This window comes from Seriola dumerili, unplaced genomic scaffold (genome assembly GCF_002260705.1).
Source record: "Seriola dumerili isolate Sdu_G_001 unplaced genomic scaffold, Sdu_1.0 BDQW01000044.1, whole genome shotgun sequence".
Taxonomy (NCBI): domain Eukaryota; kingdom Metazoa; phylum Chordata; class Actinopteri; order Carangiformes; family Carangidae; genus Seriola; species Seriola dumerili.
Window position 1 is genome coordinate 3343686 of NW_019174299.1, and position 18860 is coordinate 3362545.

The window sequence follows — 18860 nt, forward strand, 5'->3', positions numbered from 1 at the left end:
ACCAGCGGCCCAGTGTTTTCATCAGTGTCTCAGATACGAGCGACTGAGCCGCACAATCCAGCACAACGCACAGTGTGTCTCGTACTACATAGGTACCAAGCCAAGGCATATTAACCAGGTTTGGTCCAGCAGGCTTCCGTAGAGGTGTCAGAAAGAAGAAGAAGAACTTGTCATGCATGCTGCATCGTTAAAACTCCTTCACCATGCGCTGTTTCCATTCTGTCGGCAGTCTGTCTCTCTCCCCCTCTCACACACATGCGCATGCACGCACGCGCATACACACACACACACACACACACACACACACACACACACACACACACACACACAGGTAAACATACCGAAAACACGCCACACATCATACAGGACACAAGAACACATGCAATCACCCAGCCAACAGAGGAAAAGACATCTGCCTACTATACCCTTGTGTTATGATCGACAACAGCAAACCCTCCATCCATGCACATACAACACACACACACACACACACACATACACATATACACACATATACACACACAAACATAGGCATGCATGCACACAAACAAACATGTAATCAATCTGCACATCAGTAGCAGCAGCGAGCATCACTTCTGCCAGTGCAGCATTGCTAGAGGACATTTGTTCAGAGAGCGATTCAAAGCAGAGAGAAAGAAAACGCCACACACACATGTTCACACAGCGAAACACAGAGCGGCTGCACTGCTAAGACACCGGGGCTGTGCAGCAGCAGCTCTCGTCCGTCTTCACACACACATACATCACACACACACACACACACACACACACACACACACACACACACACACACACACACACACACACGCAGTCAGACACTGAATCAAACACATCCGTCTGCAAGCATGCGTTGCAACATCTGTCAATCTATCTAATCGATCCTGTCCTGCCATCCATGATGTCCACATGCATGCATTCCTCCCTCCTCCACCACCCCCCCACACATCTCCCCCAGCAACTGGAGGGAGAGAGGGAGAGAGACAGCAGAGAGAGAGAATGAGAGAGGGAGGGAGGGAAGGGGGGGGGTATAAAAAGCCATGGCAGGTACCTGTAAATGAACCAGACGCTCCTATTCACAGGGCCGAGCGACGGCCAGGAAGAAGAGAGGGAGAGGGAGAGGGAGAGATCCTCCTCGCCGCATGCCCCCATCGCCATTTCCTCCCCTCCCTCTCCTCCTCCTCCTTCTCCTGCTCCTTCTCCTTCTCGTCTTCCAGCGAGACAGCAGCGAGCGCGAGCCACGAGAGAGGAGGAGGAGGAGGAGAGGAGGAAGAGGAGGAGAGAGAGATGGAAGAAGGGAAAGGGAGAGGGCCGAGCTCTCCCAGCCCCTTCATACTTAAGACAGAGAGAGGAGGAATGGGAGAGAGAGAGAGAGAGAGAGAGAGAGAGAGAGAGAGAGAGAGAGATGGAGATGGTTCGCTGTGACTGCGACACAGAGAGAGAGAGGGAGAGAAAGAGAGGGAGAGAGAAGAGGAGCAGGGGGAAAGGGAGGGGGAATAAGGTGGCTTAAAAAAAAGGGAGAGAGAGAAATGAGGTAATTTAGAGAGAGAGAGAGAGAGAGAGTGTGAGAGGTGATTGGGTTTCTTAGCAGGGGGGCTTCATGCACAAACACACACACATACACACAGTCCCAGACATGCATGCTTTCATACAATCAACTCACACACAACCAGCAAAACCACACGCTCTTCCTCCTCCATCCTGATTTTGCCCCTTCATCAATTTCTCTTCACGCCCCCCCTCCCCCCCCCACCCCTAGACACACACTTCCTATAGTTCATATGTATAGTATTCACTCTATGTATCTATCACTGCCATGATTCCCCATTCATAAAAACAGATGCCACTGAGATAAGTCTCTGCTATACAGTAGAGTCCTATCTGGAATAATTCATTCAAAGGGAGGGAGGGGGGGGGGCTCTTGAAGTTTAAAAGAAAAGGTGTGATCATCATTATGTGACATAACGATGAATGACAAGTTAAATTATTATTATGTAATATTACACAGAAAAAAAGCTGATTATATGACAACGTCAGATCCTTCTGGAGCCTCTGCTGCTGTCCTCCTGCTGTTATTGACCCCACGTGCCTTTAAATCACACTTAACTAACCGCACACACCCACCCCCCTTTTTTTTCCTTCTTTCCAACCTCCAACACACACACACACACACACACACTCTTTCCTCACATTAGCTGTAAACAAAGCATGAATGAGAGGGTAGAGCAACGGAAAGGAGGGAGCGGGGGGGGTCGACGCAGACAGGAAGAGGAGAGAGGACAGAGAAACAGCTGGCGGATGAGTGGCGGAAGGAGGAAGAGGAGGAGGAGGAGGAGGAGAGAGAGAAAGAGAGAGGTACAGATCCTCTCAAATAGGCACTCACATCATCTCTTAGCCAGAGCCTCCTTCCCCGTATGTCGAAGAGCTGTCCTCCGTCGACTTGCCCTCCCTCCCTCCCTCCCTCCTTCCTTCTTTCCTTCCTTCCCTCTCGACGTCCCTCTCTCTTTCTTACTTTCTTTCCCCTGTCTCTCTCTCTCTCTCTCTCACCCCCTTGCCTCCCTCCTGCATTCGAGGACGATCACAGCTCTTGTCCTCTCTCATCTCTGCCTTTTTGTTTCTCTCCCTGCATGTCAGGCTACACCGCTGTGATCCTGTGTGTACAGTATCTGTGTTTGTGTGTGCATGCATGTGTGATGAGAGAGAGAGGGAGAGAGAAAGAGAGACAGACAGAGAGAGAGAGAAGGGAGGAGGGGGGGAGGGAGCAGGAGAGCCAACATGCAGAAGGTCCACATGACTGTGTATTTGTGTTTATGTGCATGTCCGCGTAATCCGTCCTGTAAGTGTGTGTGTGTCTGCCGTTCTACGGCCAAACGAAAACACACACATACACATTCTTTGATGCAGTTTTCTCTCTCTTGTTGCAAATTTCAGCCAAAAAAAAAAAAAAAAAAACTCATGTAAGGTGGTGAGTCGCACAAGTTTGCAAAACATGCAAAAACTGCGTCAACCAACTGTTGTGCTAGATATGCGAGGCGACGCATGTGCCTTACAAGAAAACACCGGACCACCACAGCAGCGTTTAGCAGGGTGCTCTGCCTCTCTCCTCCAAACTGCGTGCTCGCTCATCCTTATTTGACCCACTGTTGGCCCAAAAAATGGTCTCATGTGGGCTGGCAGAGGAGCAGCAGCATGTACAGATTGTGTTGAGTTGCTCAGTGCATCTGTGGCAAGGACACAGAGAGCGGATGAACTATGGGTTTATGGCTTTCATCTGTTTTATTGAGGAAAAACAACGTTAGAGTGTTTCCAGGCCAGTTCAAGGCTACAGTAGAAACAAACACTCGGAAATAACAGTTCCATGTTACAGTCAGTTCAATAATATACTGTATGTCAGTGCATGCTGTTATGTTTAACAGGAGATGATTCAGCTCTACATAATGTATGTTTTTCATCCCAGAAGATTATGCAAATTAATAGATGAGGTTCTTACTCCAACAAAATTTTTTAAATGTATTTTTGCTCTTAATTTTTGTGACAGCAGGCAACAGAGAAGCTCTTAAGAAAACCACGAGAAAACAGACAAACAACCCAAACAAATGAAGAAACATTTGCACCAATTTGACAAAACATAAGCAGCATAAAGAAACAAAGAAATCACCAGTAAACAGTGAAAGACTGCGAGGATATACACCACTGACATGAATTTACAACTTGCAGCATTTCAGTATTTACCTGTGTTTTCTGCAGGGTACTTTATGCTCCTTATGTTGTTTTAATTTTTTCTTATTCTAAATACTTCCTAAATGTTGTCAAAGAGGAAATTCTGTCTTTTCCTCTGTGGGAGTGCATTGATCTCTCTCAGCCACCGTAAGCAACGAGTGATGAACTTCTTTCACAAAAGCAGGTCATTGTGGTCGGAGCTATATGAAACATGACTTTAAAAAAGAAAAGAAAAGAAAGATAAACAGCTAAATTATCACTGCAAGTCAACATTATCCCTCTGTCATTAATGTTGCTCAGACTTGAGAACAGAACAGACTTGATTTGTAGAAAACATTTTCACCTGATCACCACAGCGGTTCAATATCACCCAAATGATGCTTAGGGGAAGGTCGTCAGGAAGACCATTTCCTTTCGCATTCCTTCTAAATCCCACGCTCTTTTCATCCAATCACAACCTGGCATGCCGGCCTTTAGCCAATCACATGTGAGCTGTCAAACTTTAAAAGTGCTCTCTCTCTCTCTCTGTCTTTGCTGTCATTCAGCACCGTGAAGGACTACCTCACCTGTGGCAATCAAACCCTCTGATGAGAAGTCTTCCTCTCCTGAAGACGTTCCCATTCCTCATCACCACCACCAGCGTCTAGTGGAAGCATCTTATTCCTGCGGACTTCTTCCTGCCACTTCCTGCGCCGCGGTCTACTCCTCCTCTTCTCAGTAAATTCTATTTTACTTCAAATTTCTCATTGCTTTTCCTTCCTCTTATTAGTCTCTCCTGATTTGAAATATTTAGAGCATGTCTCACCCCAACTGACTGAGTGGCCTGAATTTGACTGTTGCAGACCTTAGTAAAAAAAAAAAAAAAAAAAAAAAGGTGGGGAGTATAAATAATATAAATGCAGCCACCCAAGGAGAAAAAAGGCTGTGATGGGTGGAAGAAGAGGAGCAGATGGGAGGAAAGATGTAAAGTAGGTTGAGGACAAACGAGTGTTGATTAAAAAGACATTTAAGGTGGAGGGGCATGACAGACGTACCTAACGTCTCCCCATTTGTTTGTCATTTGTCAGCGCCGCTTCCTAAGTCATCATATTCCTCAGTGCTTTCGCTCTTGTTAATGTAATCACCACACCACATTATCAAGTTAAAGCAGTTCATCTTGTTGACTGCCGGGTTTCAGTAATCACACCTTATAACTATCACGGCTTGTCCTGTGCTGAAAAAAATAAAAAAATAAATAAATCAGGCTGTCAATAACAGGCAGTGGGCTGAACGGGAGGTGAGGATCAGTGAGTGACAGAGAGGATGACTCTGTCCATTAGAGATTAACCAATATGCTGGGCCAATGTCAGGCGTTTATCAAAGAACTGGATATCAACCCATCAGTCTCGTTCAGGCGTTAAAAAAAAACCTGGAACAAAAGCCTCCTGCCTTTAAAATGTGCAAATTATGAAAGAAGATGAAAACATAAAAGTTGAATTCATAGGAAATAAAACGCGCACTTAATTCAGTTCTGGTATGACCAGTAGCTTATGGTGGCTAATGTGAACAAGCCTAAGGTAGACACCGCTCTTTACTGAGCCAGTTCACTGACTGTATTATTGTTTATCCACCTGTTACAGGATTTTTAGGCCTCTACCATCATGTAATGGTTACTGCAATTCAGCAAAAGTTACGTAAGTTAACTTTACACCAGGTATTTTGTAAGAGCAGTGCTTTGGTCATCTAACACAATACAGGAGCGGGTCATCCTGATTCAGCCTTTTAATTTTTTTTTATGTAATAACCAATTTCTTCTAGTTTGTAGTGGCTGATTACAAAATAAAATCTGCTTCCATTACAACTAGCGTCTATTCAGCAGCTACGATCCATGAGCAGAACCTCACCAACATCTGTTGTTTTTGATTATGAAATCAAAAATCTATTAGGTCCGTTTGTGAGAGAGTGAAACAAATTCAGTATCATCAGACCTCAGAGTGTCCATCACACAGTTAAATGGAGCAAAGAGTGAATATATCAATGATCTGCCAGGGTCACATGGATGATTGTGGTTTTATTGTGTCTATAGTGTGTTCTTCAACAGAGAGCTTTGTTTCTCTGTGACCTAAATACAATTTCAGAGGCTTTTCCTCTCTTAAAAAACACAGTGCTGGGAGAAACACTTGGGGAGTGGGACATGGTCTAAATAAAAGATATGTTAACCAATATTGGCTGATGAAAATTTCAGCTCAAAAATATGAGTAAACAAAACTAACAGTCTGCAGTCATACTAGCAGCTGTGAGGCTGCGTAGGGACAGCTGTGCATTGGGCTACATGCTAACATGTGTACAGTAACAGTGCTAACATGCTGATGTTTAGCAGGCACAATGTTCACTCTCTTAGTTTAGCATATTAACATGCTTACAGTTGCCATTAAGTAGGTTTCGAATATCGAATTATGCAATATTACCTGCCATATGCAATATTTATCATAATAAAACAGTCTGCCCTGCTGCCAAGTCCGGCTCACATTTCACTACTTTGCTTACTGGACATTGTACATTGGCATGTGACAAATACATTTTTGAATTGCCGTTTAGTGGCAGTATGGCTTATACCTGAAACATAAAATACAAGAATGTAATTATATTATAACCCCACATCCACTATGATAATATCATATATCGCGATATTTGGGCTGGACTGTATCGAGATATAAACTTTTGAATATCGCCCAAACCTACTAATGAGCACTAAACACAAAGTACAGCTGAGGCTGAATGCTAGTTTTGCAAGTATTATTTAGTCATGAACTATTGGAGAAATACAATTGTGGACCTGATGGCACTAGATGAGAAGTCACCAACATCAAGGATTCGTCGTCTGGGAAACATGAATGTCTGCACAGAATTTGGCAATGGCAATCCATCAAATCATTTATGATTTATTTCAGTCTGGACCAATGTGGTGGATCAAGAAGCCGACCAACCAACTGAGGTTTCCATCCCTAATAAAAAAAAATAATTAGAATCATATGAGCGTTGAAAATTCATTTCGGTCTTGCTTTGGTTTTCACAGACAGAATGTAGTATGTTAAAGTGGCAGACGGCGTCTTTCTTCCGATTTTTTTTCTACCCTGCTTTGGTCCCCTGATGCTTGAAGGAAAAAAAAAAAGACAATACATGTGTCTCTTTTCACCCATTTGTAAACATGGGATGCCTTTCTTCCTTCACCCAAGCTCTTCATCCCGCTCCCCAGCCGTCCTCTCCCTTTAGAGTGCCCTTCACTGTCTGACCTCCAGATGGAGACACCACAGGGGAGAGAGGGTGATAGAAAGAAAATTAAAAAGTACAGGGGGGTAAGCAATAGCAGTGATGAATAGAAAGCGAGGGAGGGATGCAGAGATGGTCAGGAGATGCGGCCAAATGTAGAGGGATGAAAGGAAGGATAGGTGAGATATTACATGTAGAGATAAAGGCTGCGAAAGTAGGCCCATGTGAGGGCGGCTCTGAGTCAGCCATGCCTGCTTGGCCAAACAAACAGTCTCGGGCTCCGTCTATGCTGCAGAACACACAGCTTTAATTATCCATGATGTATGTGTGTGTGTGTGTTAAGCGTGTGTCCACAAACATATGTGTGTCACTTTGCATGGCTGAGTGCGTCGCTTGCATGAAATGTCACTGTTGATGAAAAGCATGTTAATAATAAATGATGCTATGTGCACGGCCGAGTGAGAAACACTGTTAGCGGGATGGATAAAGAGAAAAGAAAACATGAAAAGAAAAAAAAAAAACTGCAGGCCTTTACAGAGAGAGCTGAGGAATCATGAAGAATGATAATGAGTGGTAAAAGAGGGAAAGAGAGAGGGACAAGGCAGAGATTTCACGTAAATAATACATGTGATTGATAACGGCTTTATTTCTATGTAAATAATTCTCTCTCTGCTCCGTCCAAGTCCTGGACACTGAAATGAGTTTGCCTCAAAGCGACACTGCAGCCGCCATGATGCAGATGCAAGGCATTAAAGGGAATGACATTATATTAGTCTGACTTAATGAGATGAAGTCACACAGCCAAAGTCGCTACAGGAGAGTTTTTTCTACCCTCGTGAGTCAACAGATCACCTCTAGAAGATCTGGATCTATGTTCAAAAAGCTGCAATGAATATTTTCTGGTTGTGTTGAACTGTATAATAAATAGCTAATGAATAGCTGTGAAAGACCAGATGCTGATTAAGTCGCAGTAGGTGGATGACTATCTGTATTAACACAGAACGCATAATGACCTTCTGTTAAAAGTTGAAGATCTCAGCTGTTATTCTAAGACAAGATTATCTGTGGCTAGTCCCATGGCGCAGTGATACATATGCATCAGTTCAGATAGTGCAATCATCAAGGGTGGGAATGGTCATCTGGTGATTTCATAACACTGGTCAACACAAAGAAATTTCAGCCTTACTCATCAGAGTGGTCTGAAAGCACCTTCAACATCACCGACAAGTTCAGCCCACCTAAAAAAAAAAAAACCTGCAGCCTGGCAACACAGCTCTGCACCTCAGAGTCAAAGAGGCAGACACACAAAGGAAGGAACATCCTGATATGACAAAAATCTGCCTGTCTGCTCAGGTTAAATTCAGCACAAAAAAAAAAAAAAAAAAACAGCTAGTCAAAACATAGCAGGTAAACCTCTGCCGTGAGGATGACTCCAATGTGAAAGCAGGCAGATCGGCCTCTAAGACCCGAGGCGAACACTCACACGTCGTCATGCTATACTGCAGGAATCACCCACAACACAGTACATCACACAGTCCAAAGTACCCAGTGGAACCTGTGAATCACTACATGAATCATCTTATCTGGATAGATGTGTATAGTATGTTACCATACAAACAAACCCCCTGCCAGCATGTGCTGTACGTCCAAACAGTGAAGCAGTAGCGCTGTAATGAAGGAGGATAGACGAGTTACATAACACTCTTAAGCAAAGAACTTAACACCTCGTCTCCTCAGTTAGAGCAGCTCAACGGGCAACAACAGGAGACAGTGGTGGTCATGTCCAGTTCTCAGGTGAAGCAATACTATTTTATTGGATACTAACTGGAGCATCTAAGTGCCCCAGAGTACCCTTGTGTTCAGCTCAAATACCCCTCTGTTAGGAGAAGCACCGCTCTGGTGTGACCTTACCCTGAATGAACCCACCACTAACCCTGTGCACACCGCTGTGTCTTTGGATCAAACAGGCAGTTGTTCAGTTCACACTACGTCAGTGACGGCTGGCGGCGAGGCCACTCTTACCTGGGAGCATCAAAGCTGTCGTAGGATCCCACCGTGTAATGGCGGAACAGCCTTTTGGCTCGTTCTCCGCGGCTCTCTGAAAACCCAAAATCACAGGGACATCAGGAAAAATGATTCGTGGAATTTTACTAAACTAAATGTTTAGGTTAAATAAATCCAAGTAACGACTTCTCAAATGTGATGACTTGCTGTTTATCTTGAATTGCTGTCACTGTAACTTGAAAAGCTTTGAGAAGTAGCTCAGAGAAGTAGTGAAGTGCCTGTTTTAGCCATGCTAGCAACAGTACTATGCACCACTTTGGTCCAGAATTAAATATATAAATATGATGTCAATTTATAAAAATTTGGATGTGTCAAATACTTTAAATACCTGCAAAACTAGAACCTCAGCTGCGCTTTGTATTTACTGTTAGTATGCTATCACACTAAACTTAGATGGTGAACCTGGTAAACATTATATCTACTAAACATCAGCATGTTCATGTTGTCATGGTGAGCATGTTAGCATGCTGACGTTAGGATGTAGCTCGAAGTCTCACAGAGCTGCTGACATGGCTAAAGATTATTAATTATTTTTGGCACTTTCTTGCCAAAAAAGTCAATCAGAATAACAATGTATATATTAATTTATAATTAAAATAATACTATTAGTTGCAGACCTAATGTTTATAATTGTAGATTTACTAAACAATTTAATACAAGAGGAATAGCAGTTTATTGTCTTGAATTTACATGGTCACATAATAACAAAATTAGCATTTTAAGGCTAATCTAGTTAGCTATAGCAGAGCATAAACGTGAAACTCCCTGCTAAAACGTGTTTTTTCCACTGAAGTGATGCTGGGTTTTTTTCAGGATGTGTGTGTGTGTGTGTGTGTGTGTGTGTGTGTGTGTGTGTGTGTGTGTGCGTGTGTGCGTGCGTGCGTTTGCATGTGTGTGTGTTTATCTGTGAGTGCGTGTGACTGGTGGTGAGCACCTGATCGGTTGTCTTGGCTTCGAAGCATCACTTCCTCCACACAGTCGGAGGGGAACCAGCCTGTGCGACCCCTGACTGTCCCCTCCCAGTAACCGCCCTCGCCAACGCTCAACACTAGAGGAAGGGGAGGAAAGACCAGTGTCAGGAAGAAAGGCAACCCAACACACACACACACTTACCCACACACACACACACACACACACACACACACACACAAACACACACACACAGATACCAATGAGAAATGAACACACACAAAAAGACAATATTATACAGACTGAAAGGAAATAATGTAGACACACACACAGACATGCAAACCTCCTACATACTCACCAAGACATACATACCTGGCGACACCTTAGACTCACTCACAAACACACACATATTCATACCTGCAGACATTGAATACAAACATATATAGAGACCTTACACTCATGTTAGGAAATGACAAACTCATCTGAAGACTTCTTGAGTGAATTTATATTTTTAAAGCAATGTTTTTGGTGTTGTTATTAATGGTCGTCAATTCATTGTTTCTTCAAGAGATGCTTAAGGCAATAGTTTGGGAATTACACTTATTAGCTGGGAGTGAGATAAGACTTTCATGTCTGTCTTTTAAATTTAAAGCTACAGCCAGCAACGGGTTAGCTTAGCTTAGCACAACAACTAAAAGCAGGTGAAAACATCTTGCCTGGTTCTCTCGAAAGAAAACAAAATCCATAATCCATCTACCACCTCCTCAGCTCAATGTAATATCATGACTGCTTAATCCATACAAGAGCTCAGTTTTTTTAGTTATTGTTGTTGTTATTATTTTGGTTTCCCATCTGAACATGAACTCTGAAAACAGAGTCTAAAGTCTAAAAGGTGAGTAAAATATTAGATTTACAGTCGTCAGGTGGCCATGAATAAAACATCAGTGTGACGCTCACGTGGCATCCCATGCCCTGTGTCTTCCGGGTGTGAGAGGGAGCATTCGTTTGGTAGCATTAGCCATGCTGTTGCAGCCACTGGATATTTGCCATTAGCATTAGCTAATGCTAGGTAGATAACTAAATGTGCTTGGGATGCAGCATCTGGCTTTGTGTCCAGAATACTTTATCAGTTAGCTAAATGGTGTTAGCTTAAGAGCTGTTAATTAAATCTCACCTCTGAAACTGTTAAACCCCTGCAGTCAGCAGCTTACATATTATAAGGAACAATTTGGGGCTATGCCAAAGCCCCAAAACAGAGACAAGCATATACTGCACATGTAAGTGCATGTTACACTCAATCTTTTTAAGGTGTCTGTAAAGTTGCTTTGCATGTCTCTGAATGTGTCTCAATTCATTTTTACAAGTGTGTACCTTTCAAAACTGCATCTCTGATTCATGTAGAGATTCATTCCATTGACACGTTCTTGTTAAAGGGGCAAAATGCCCTTCAACGCACCTCTGGAGGACTTTACAATCCAGTCATGTTAGTATCAGGTGTAAACAAACACTGACTCCCAAACAGATAGACACTTTCAACTCATGTGGAAGACAAAATGCAGTATTATGCTCCAGCACACACACACACACACACACACACACACACACACACACACACACACACACACACACACACACACAGATGTAAACACACAATCATAATGTGAAAATGCACAGATTCTCACCTTTGACCCTGTCTCCTTTATTGAAGCTAATTTCTCGCTCTCCCTGTGCAGAGTGTGCTCGAGTAGCTACAAAGACTCGTCCTGGGACTGCGCTGTAGAGGCGTCTGCGCTGCCCCGCAGTTTGTACGGTGGTGGTGGCTGGGGCAGGCCTGGGTGGGAGGGAGCAGGTGGGACAGACAGAGATAAAAATCAAGTACTAAAATCTAGTAAAAGTAGAAATACAAAACTATAAGTCAGAGGACAGAACTGCAAAAAGTACTCGAAATATCAAAAGTAAAAGCCCTTGTTAAGGCCCATTTCGTACTATTTCATTATATATTACTGAAACTCGTTGAGGGAGAGCCATTTTGAACTACTTTATATACAGTTGGGTGGTTTAATCTATTTTGATGTATTATATTCGAGACAGTTCAAAGCCAACAACTCTTCCCTATAGATACAGCTGACTAAATAACCCAGAGAAAAAGGGAAAAGTCTTAATATCCGTAGTAATAATATAACTAACTTAATCACACTGGGATCTTTATTTTGATTTTTAGTCTAGTTTTCTTTCAAGTAAAGAGTTAATGAGTTATTACAAATCTGACTAACCTAACTTCACAAAACCGCTGTTTCACACATTAAAATGAGCTAATTCACCCCAAAAAAAACATTCACAGACCTAATACTGAAGACTGAAAAACAACATTTAACCACTTTTATAGCCCTTTAGGCCTTGACTTAGATAAGATACATTAAAACATATTTATGGGCCCGTAGACTCAAGTAGAAAATTCTCAACTCTGCACTTGTTAGAAAAGCGAAAGAGAGGTTCTTGTTCGGCAGCACCTTGTTCTCAGCCTCCAACACTCACCCCTGTCTCCGACTCTGCCTGCTTCGGTCCTCCTTGTCCCCGATCCTCCCTCGGGACGGGGAGCGTGTCCTCGCCCCCCTGGGACTGCTGGAGCTCCGCAGTGTACCAGTATGTTTATAGCCCTGGGAAAGATATCTACGTGTTACAATATGTCAGTACAAACTACGTTACTGTCGTCTGCCCTGTTAGAGATGTTGTAGTTTACAAGCACATGAGGTTTTCAGATCATTAAAACCATTAAAGTTTTGCAAACTGGCAGCACATACCTGCACAGAGTGTGGCTCATCAATGTCTTTTTGTAAAGTTTTTTACATAACCAACCACATTAACCTGCAATGTTCTGGTGTCTGGTTTTTGTGTTCTTTCTGACCTACTTTAAATACATTCAGTTTGACTATTAGTTATAATAACTTTAATATTTTTTCTATGTTTCTCTTTGTTGTATTGTCAACTATAGTCTCTTCTTCCCTGTGGCTGTGTCAGCTCTGACTCCACATCCTTTATTAATTAGAAAAACTCTCTCACTGGCTGAGCTTTTAAGAGAACGTAATGTTTACAGATGATAAAACTAACAGTCATAAAACATGACCGATATAATTAAATGTGTGTACAAATGTCTCATATCTATCACTCACCATGATCACTTTAACCGCTGTAAAGAAGATGATAACAAGAAGCCATTTATTTGATCAGATTACTGGATTTATTTATGAAGTGAAAACCTGAAATCTGGAAAAAGCAATAATCAAGTTGTTGTAATTAGTGATGTTTACCACTAGAGGTTGATAAAAGTCATCCATTATATTGCATTACGTCCGTTCAAATTTTATAATTTGTGTGTGAATTGTTGGGCTACAGCTGCTCAAGCTTCCACCTGTGCAATGGAAATATTCATCAACTGTTTCTCTACACAGCTTTCTAGGCTTATAGAAAATGATGAATCTACCCTTAAGGTCTTGGGCAAAAAATACATCTCCGATCTACTTGTGCGATATGAAGCATCTAGACCGCTCAGGTCGCCTGGGACAGGTTTACTCAGCGTTCCCAGAATCAGAACCAAGCAAGGAGAAGCAGCTTTCTCTGCTCCCCACCTGTGGAACAAGCTTCCTGAACACCTGCGATCTGCTTCAGTCAAGGTTTAAAACATTAGTATCTGCTGCAGCTTACCAATAAATCACATATGTAACATCTCTTTAATCTTGTGCATTTGCTTTATTTTTCTTTTATCACTCCAGCACTTTTTTTTAAAAATGCTGTCCTACCTGATTTTATGCAATCTTGATATGACTCATTCAAATATTTTTTATTTCTATTTATTCAACTTTGTTTTTATTGTTTTTAACATCATCCTTATGTTCTATTTTTAATATATTTCTTCCTCCTTTTTTGTAGGATGATTCATATCAAATGAAGAATTTAACAGGAAACTCAAGAGAAATCCAAATCACCACGAGGTTTGGAAGCACCAAACATCAAACTCTCTTTATCTGGCCTGAGCAAACAGTGAACTAATATTTAGTGGATAAATCTCTCAGAAAGATTGTAGATGGAAACACAGCAACAACCTGGACAGTGTGGAGGAAAAGCCTTTTCTACATCTCGCCAGCTCACACCGCATTTCTTTTTAGTGTACATTACAACATTTGTACAGTGCTTCACTGTCGATGTATTAAATGTTTCGCACCATAAGGACGATCATACTGACATGCACTTTCAAAACTTTCTTAGATGAAGATGAATTCTGAAGGAGTCATTAAAATTCAGAAGCAACTTGCAAATCAATGAATAGAGTTCGTATATATAGAACATGTTTTTTTCATGACACAGCAGTAATATATCATGGACATCACTAAATGGACTTCTTGGAGGTGAGACTGTTTTGTCATCTGCCGTTTCCACAGTAAAGAATTTGAACTATCACACACATACCTGCACAGAGACGATGTTGGTCCCCGGCGCGTTGGGCACTGCCATCCAGTCTGGCAGGTTCATGCTGCTGTCACTGTTGGCCCGCAGGAAGGGATGAGGGTGGGGAATTGTCAGCGTCCTGCCGCTCTCCCGTCTCTGTGGGGCGTACTTTGGAGACTCCACGAAGGGAACTGGGAGGTGAGGGGCGATGGGACGGGCAGAGGGTGAGCAGTGAGCAGATTTTCTTTGGTTTTCACATATTCAAACAGGTGTGAAATAAATTCAGAGCAGAACTCTACTCTTCTTACCCACGTCCGTATCCCGGTGGTTTTTGATAATTTCTCCCAGCTCAAAATGGCCAGACATGACAGCCACCTTATAAAACAAAAACAAAAAACAATAACACACACACACACACACACACACACACACACACACACACACACACACACACACACAAGGCAAATTAATACACAGAATGCAAGGGTGACAGAAACAGGTTAATATTTCTGTTTGTGTGCTTTTACAGAAGCATTATGCTCCTGTATATTTTAAATCCCATTGATGAAAAATGCATGATTTTGCAGGCGCTCTAAACCTGCGCAGGAATGAGGTTCATGGCTGTGACCTGTTTAGATTATAATTAATATAAACCTACGCATTATCCCCTTCATGTGTAATATTCCAGCAGTGTCTCAGTCATCCAGGTTATAAGGTATCTAGAACTACAAAGTCAAAGGCAAATGGATAATGCAACAAACACATATGTGTACTCTCACATGAAAACATATTTGAACATTCTTTCATTGCACCACTGCACAAATGCTTTAAAAGAAAAAAAATATGCAGCTCACTGCACGATATAGCAAATTTGAGTGCTTTCTCTGTGTCGTCTTCTCTCTTGTTTTCTCTCTCTTTTACACAAACAAACAAACAAACACACACACACACACACACACACACACACACACAAACAACAGGGCTGTCTCAGCTGGCTTTTTCTGCACTGACAGAGTTAATGTATCCAGATTAAGGGGTCTCACACACACACACACACACACACACACACACACACACACACAGACACAGACACACACCCACACACAAACACACACACAAACACACACACAAACACACACAAACACACACACACTCACACACACACACACACACACACACACACACACATAGTCCTGCCACCTGGGACCTGCGTGTGCATCGCGGCACAGTAATGGTTTAAAGTGAAATTAGGCCCCGGCACTTTCTGCTACGTTAACTTAATAAAACACTAAACCATGCAACCAGCCAACACACATAATTACGCAGCCAGGCACTCAGTCATTACCTGAAAGGGGGTCTGCCCGCTGTTATTCTTCGTATCTTTATTTGCTCCCCGGTAGAGCAGGATTCGTGCACAGCTTTCCTGCAACAAACAGCGTTGATTAATGTGCATTTAATGTAAAAATATGTGTAGTAATGCATGTCATTTGTTCAAGTGGCTTCAAAGAGGATGGTGCTGTCTTCTGTCTATTTACATTTTCCTTGTGCTATAATGTCACTTCAAATATGTTAAAGATGGCAGATTATGTATCCCAGTTTCACTTGTCGTTGTTTAGGTGGTAAAAATTTAAAAAATAATATAATATGCTATTATTAATAATTCAGCTTCAGAATTCAGCTTAAATTTTTAATTCTGATTCATTTGAAACTGCTCAAAATTTTTAGATTCAGGATACTGAACCTAAAAAGGCGTGTAACTTTTTCAGCATGATGCAAAGCATTTATGTTCGAGTTGTTCTGTTGTGTATCCTCACAGATTTAGAGAAGCCTTACAGAGGAGGTCTTGATACTCATGCTGGATGGTGAGTGGGAGAGGAGGCCTGGGCCGGGGTTGGTGAAGTTCTTACATATGGCTTTATGATGCTTTTAGCTTCTTATACTGTATGTTTTAGTTTAGTGCTGTGTTACTGTATGGCCAAGTAGCCATACACCCATGGCTTCCGGTTCCAGGTCGCTGCTCGCCAGACTGACCGGTTGACTCGTTTTAAATTAAATTAATAGACATACGGTGCTCTACCAGAACTCTACAGAAGCTGACATGTGTACCTTGTTGTATAAAGCACAGATGTGCAAGGCAGTGTTTCCAGAGGCATTCTGGGAGGAGGAATCCGCCCCATAGAAGAGGAGGTGCTCCAGATGCTGCGAGTTACCATTCTGACAGGCCTGATGATCATGAGGAGATGGGGGGGGGGAGAGGGAGGGAGAGAGAGAGAGAGAGAGGGAGGGAGAGAGAGAGCGAGAGAGAGAGAGGGCAGAAGGGTATGAAAAAGGCAAAAAAAAAAAATTACCAACAAAGGAATTGAGGAAAAAAGAACAAGATGTGATAAAAGAGTTAAAGGTGGAAGGATTTATGTGGTTGTTTAATAAAGAAGATGGAGAGGCGGAGAAGCAAACAAGGAAGAAGAAGAAGAGAGTGTCACAGAGAGAGAAGAACAAGGTGACAGTTATAAAGTGTCACACCATTTAATTAACACCAGCTCCAAACTCAGAGGGGCAGGAAACAGTGAGAGCCAATATTAACAATAATCATACTCATAATCATCATATAGACACATACACAGGAGGCAACATCACACACTGGGTATCAAAACTATACACACGTTACATTTGTCTTACTTTTCTTAGGTGTTTTATGTTTTAATCTAAATACATTATGGCCATATCAAAGACTCGTTTCTGATTGGTCGGCTGTAAGAGTCATACGTCAGCACAGCTCAAACGTCTTTCATAACAAGTGACCTATATCAGTGAGTAAAACTACAAGTAACCATGGCAACAATACTTCTGTTTCATGCTACATGATCAGTTAAGTCACTGGTGGAAATACATTTTTCAGTTGATTTCAACATGGGCTTCCTTCGTGTCCTCTGATACGTGGTCACGGTATAAGCGTGATAATGAGCTCCACAGCGTCTTGATATAAGAAAATAAAAGCACCAGTGGAGGCAGTGATCACCTAACTGTTAAGCTGGTTGCAGCAGTATTACAGTTTGACCGTATGAAAGTCTTCAGTTCAGTTCAGTGGGCTTTTTTTTTTTTAGGGCCTCAAGGCAATAAAATCTGGCCGACCATTTATCTCAAGGAATTTTATTTGTATCTGGTGGGCATGAGAATATGCATAATTTATATATCATGTACCATGGAAATATACATACAGGCTTTGGTCAATTGAAGTACCAAAATCTCAGTGTCAGTGTTAAACTTGAGTCAAATCCCACTTCAACACACACACACACACACACACACACACACACACACACACACACAGACAGTATAAGATGGAGGCTATGAGTGGCTGATGAAAGTGTGGGTGATCACACTGAGATGAAGAGGCTGATACCTTTAATATTATATTTCTCCTGCCCTCACCTATCCACTTCACCGCTGGAGTGCGAGGCCGCGGACGCAGGATGGGTGGGATGAGGGGTGAAGGGTGTCCGAGATAAAGGATGAGAGGTGTGGTGTTTCATGGCATGAATGGAGACAGACGCCGTGCACACGCAGACACTGGAACACAGAGTACACTGGCACATTACAAACAATGACGCGTGCACACTTGTGCAATACAAACAACAGAAACTAAAACCCCCAAACACCCAAAGGCAAAACTTTTTTTTTTCCCTGTGCTTACACAAATTAGGCCACTGACCCCATTTGTTTGAAGGATTTTACCCCAGGCTCATGTGTGGAATTAACTGTACACACAGCATAATTAAAAAAAAAATAAACTGTGATTGTTATTGGTTTACATTTCTTATGAACTGTACTACTTGCAGTGTAATATGTTCTTATTTTTTTATGCACCCTCTGATTCCCTTCAGCACTTCAGGCACATACACACATGTACCTGATGTGTCTCATCCCAGCCGTTCTCATCCCTGATGCCCAGCTTGGCGCGGTGGTAAAGCAGTGTTTCGCAGCAGGAGGTGTCGCCCCCTGTCAGCACAGTGTGGTAGAGCGGCGTCAGCCCTCGCCGGTCCTTATAGTCCGGAGACGCACCCAGAGACAGCAGGACCTGCAGGACGACACGCCGGAACGGGTAAAACCTCCTGTATGGGTCGTTTTTCGAAGACTGGTAGTGGGGAGTTTGATAAACCGTGCAACCATTACTATGCAGTAAATTAATGATGGATTTTAGGAGCCTAAAACACAACAATAGAAAAACCGGAAAGAAAAATATCTTAAGGTGGTTTCCAGCTCCAAGTGGAGGAATATTCATGGAATTTTAAATCAGGACGGGAACACAGAGCCACGGGTTCAGAGAGGTCATGCAGCACCTCAGGCTACAGAGAATAATGTTTTCTGCTACAAATCTTTACGCAGTTTAGCAGCTGTTTCTCTCCTTCTGCCAATGTAACACATGCAATTATCTCCCCCCTGAATGAGCCTCCTCTCTA

At 42.5% G+C, this 18860-nt stretch overlaps 1 protein-coding gene across 1 annotated transcript in view; it reads right to left on the reverse strand.

The window, feature by feature from the left end:
- shank1 (SH3 and multiple ankyrin repeat domains 1) overlaps nucleotides 1-18860 on the reverse strand; it is a 57823-nt gene that overhangs the window by 19173 nt on the left and 19790 nt on the right. Inside the window, exons 6-14 of the mRNA XM_022739555.1 lie at nucleotides 18311-18478; nucleotides 16510-16626; nucleotides 15749-15826; nucleotides 14712-14778; nucleotides 14425-14594; nucleotides 12496-12617; nucleotides 11643-11791; nucleotides 9986-10099; nucleotides 9010-9085 (exon numbers count right to left, since the gene is read on the reverse strand). Of these exons, the coding sequence (XP_022595276.1) occupies nucleotides 9010-9085; nucleotides 9986-10099; nucleotides 11643-11791; nucleotides 12496-12617; nucleotides 14425-14594; nucleotides 14712-14778; nucleotides 15749-15826; nucleotides 16510-16626; nucleotides 18311-18478 (1061 nt within the window). The remainder of the gene's footprint in view (nucleotides 1-9009; nucleotides 9086-9985; nucleotides 10100-11642; nucleotides 11792-12495; nucleotides 12618-14424; nucleotides 14595-14711; nucleotides 14779-15748; nucleotides 15827-16509; nucleotides 16627-18310; nucleotides 18479-18860) is intronic.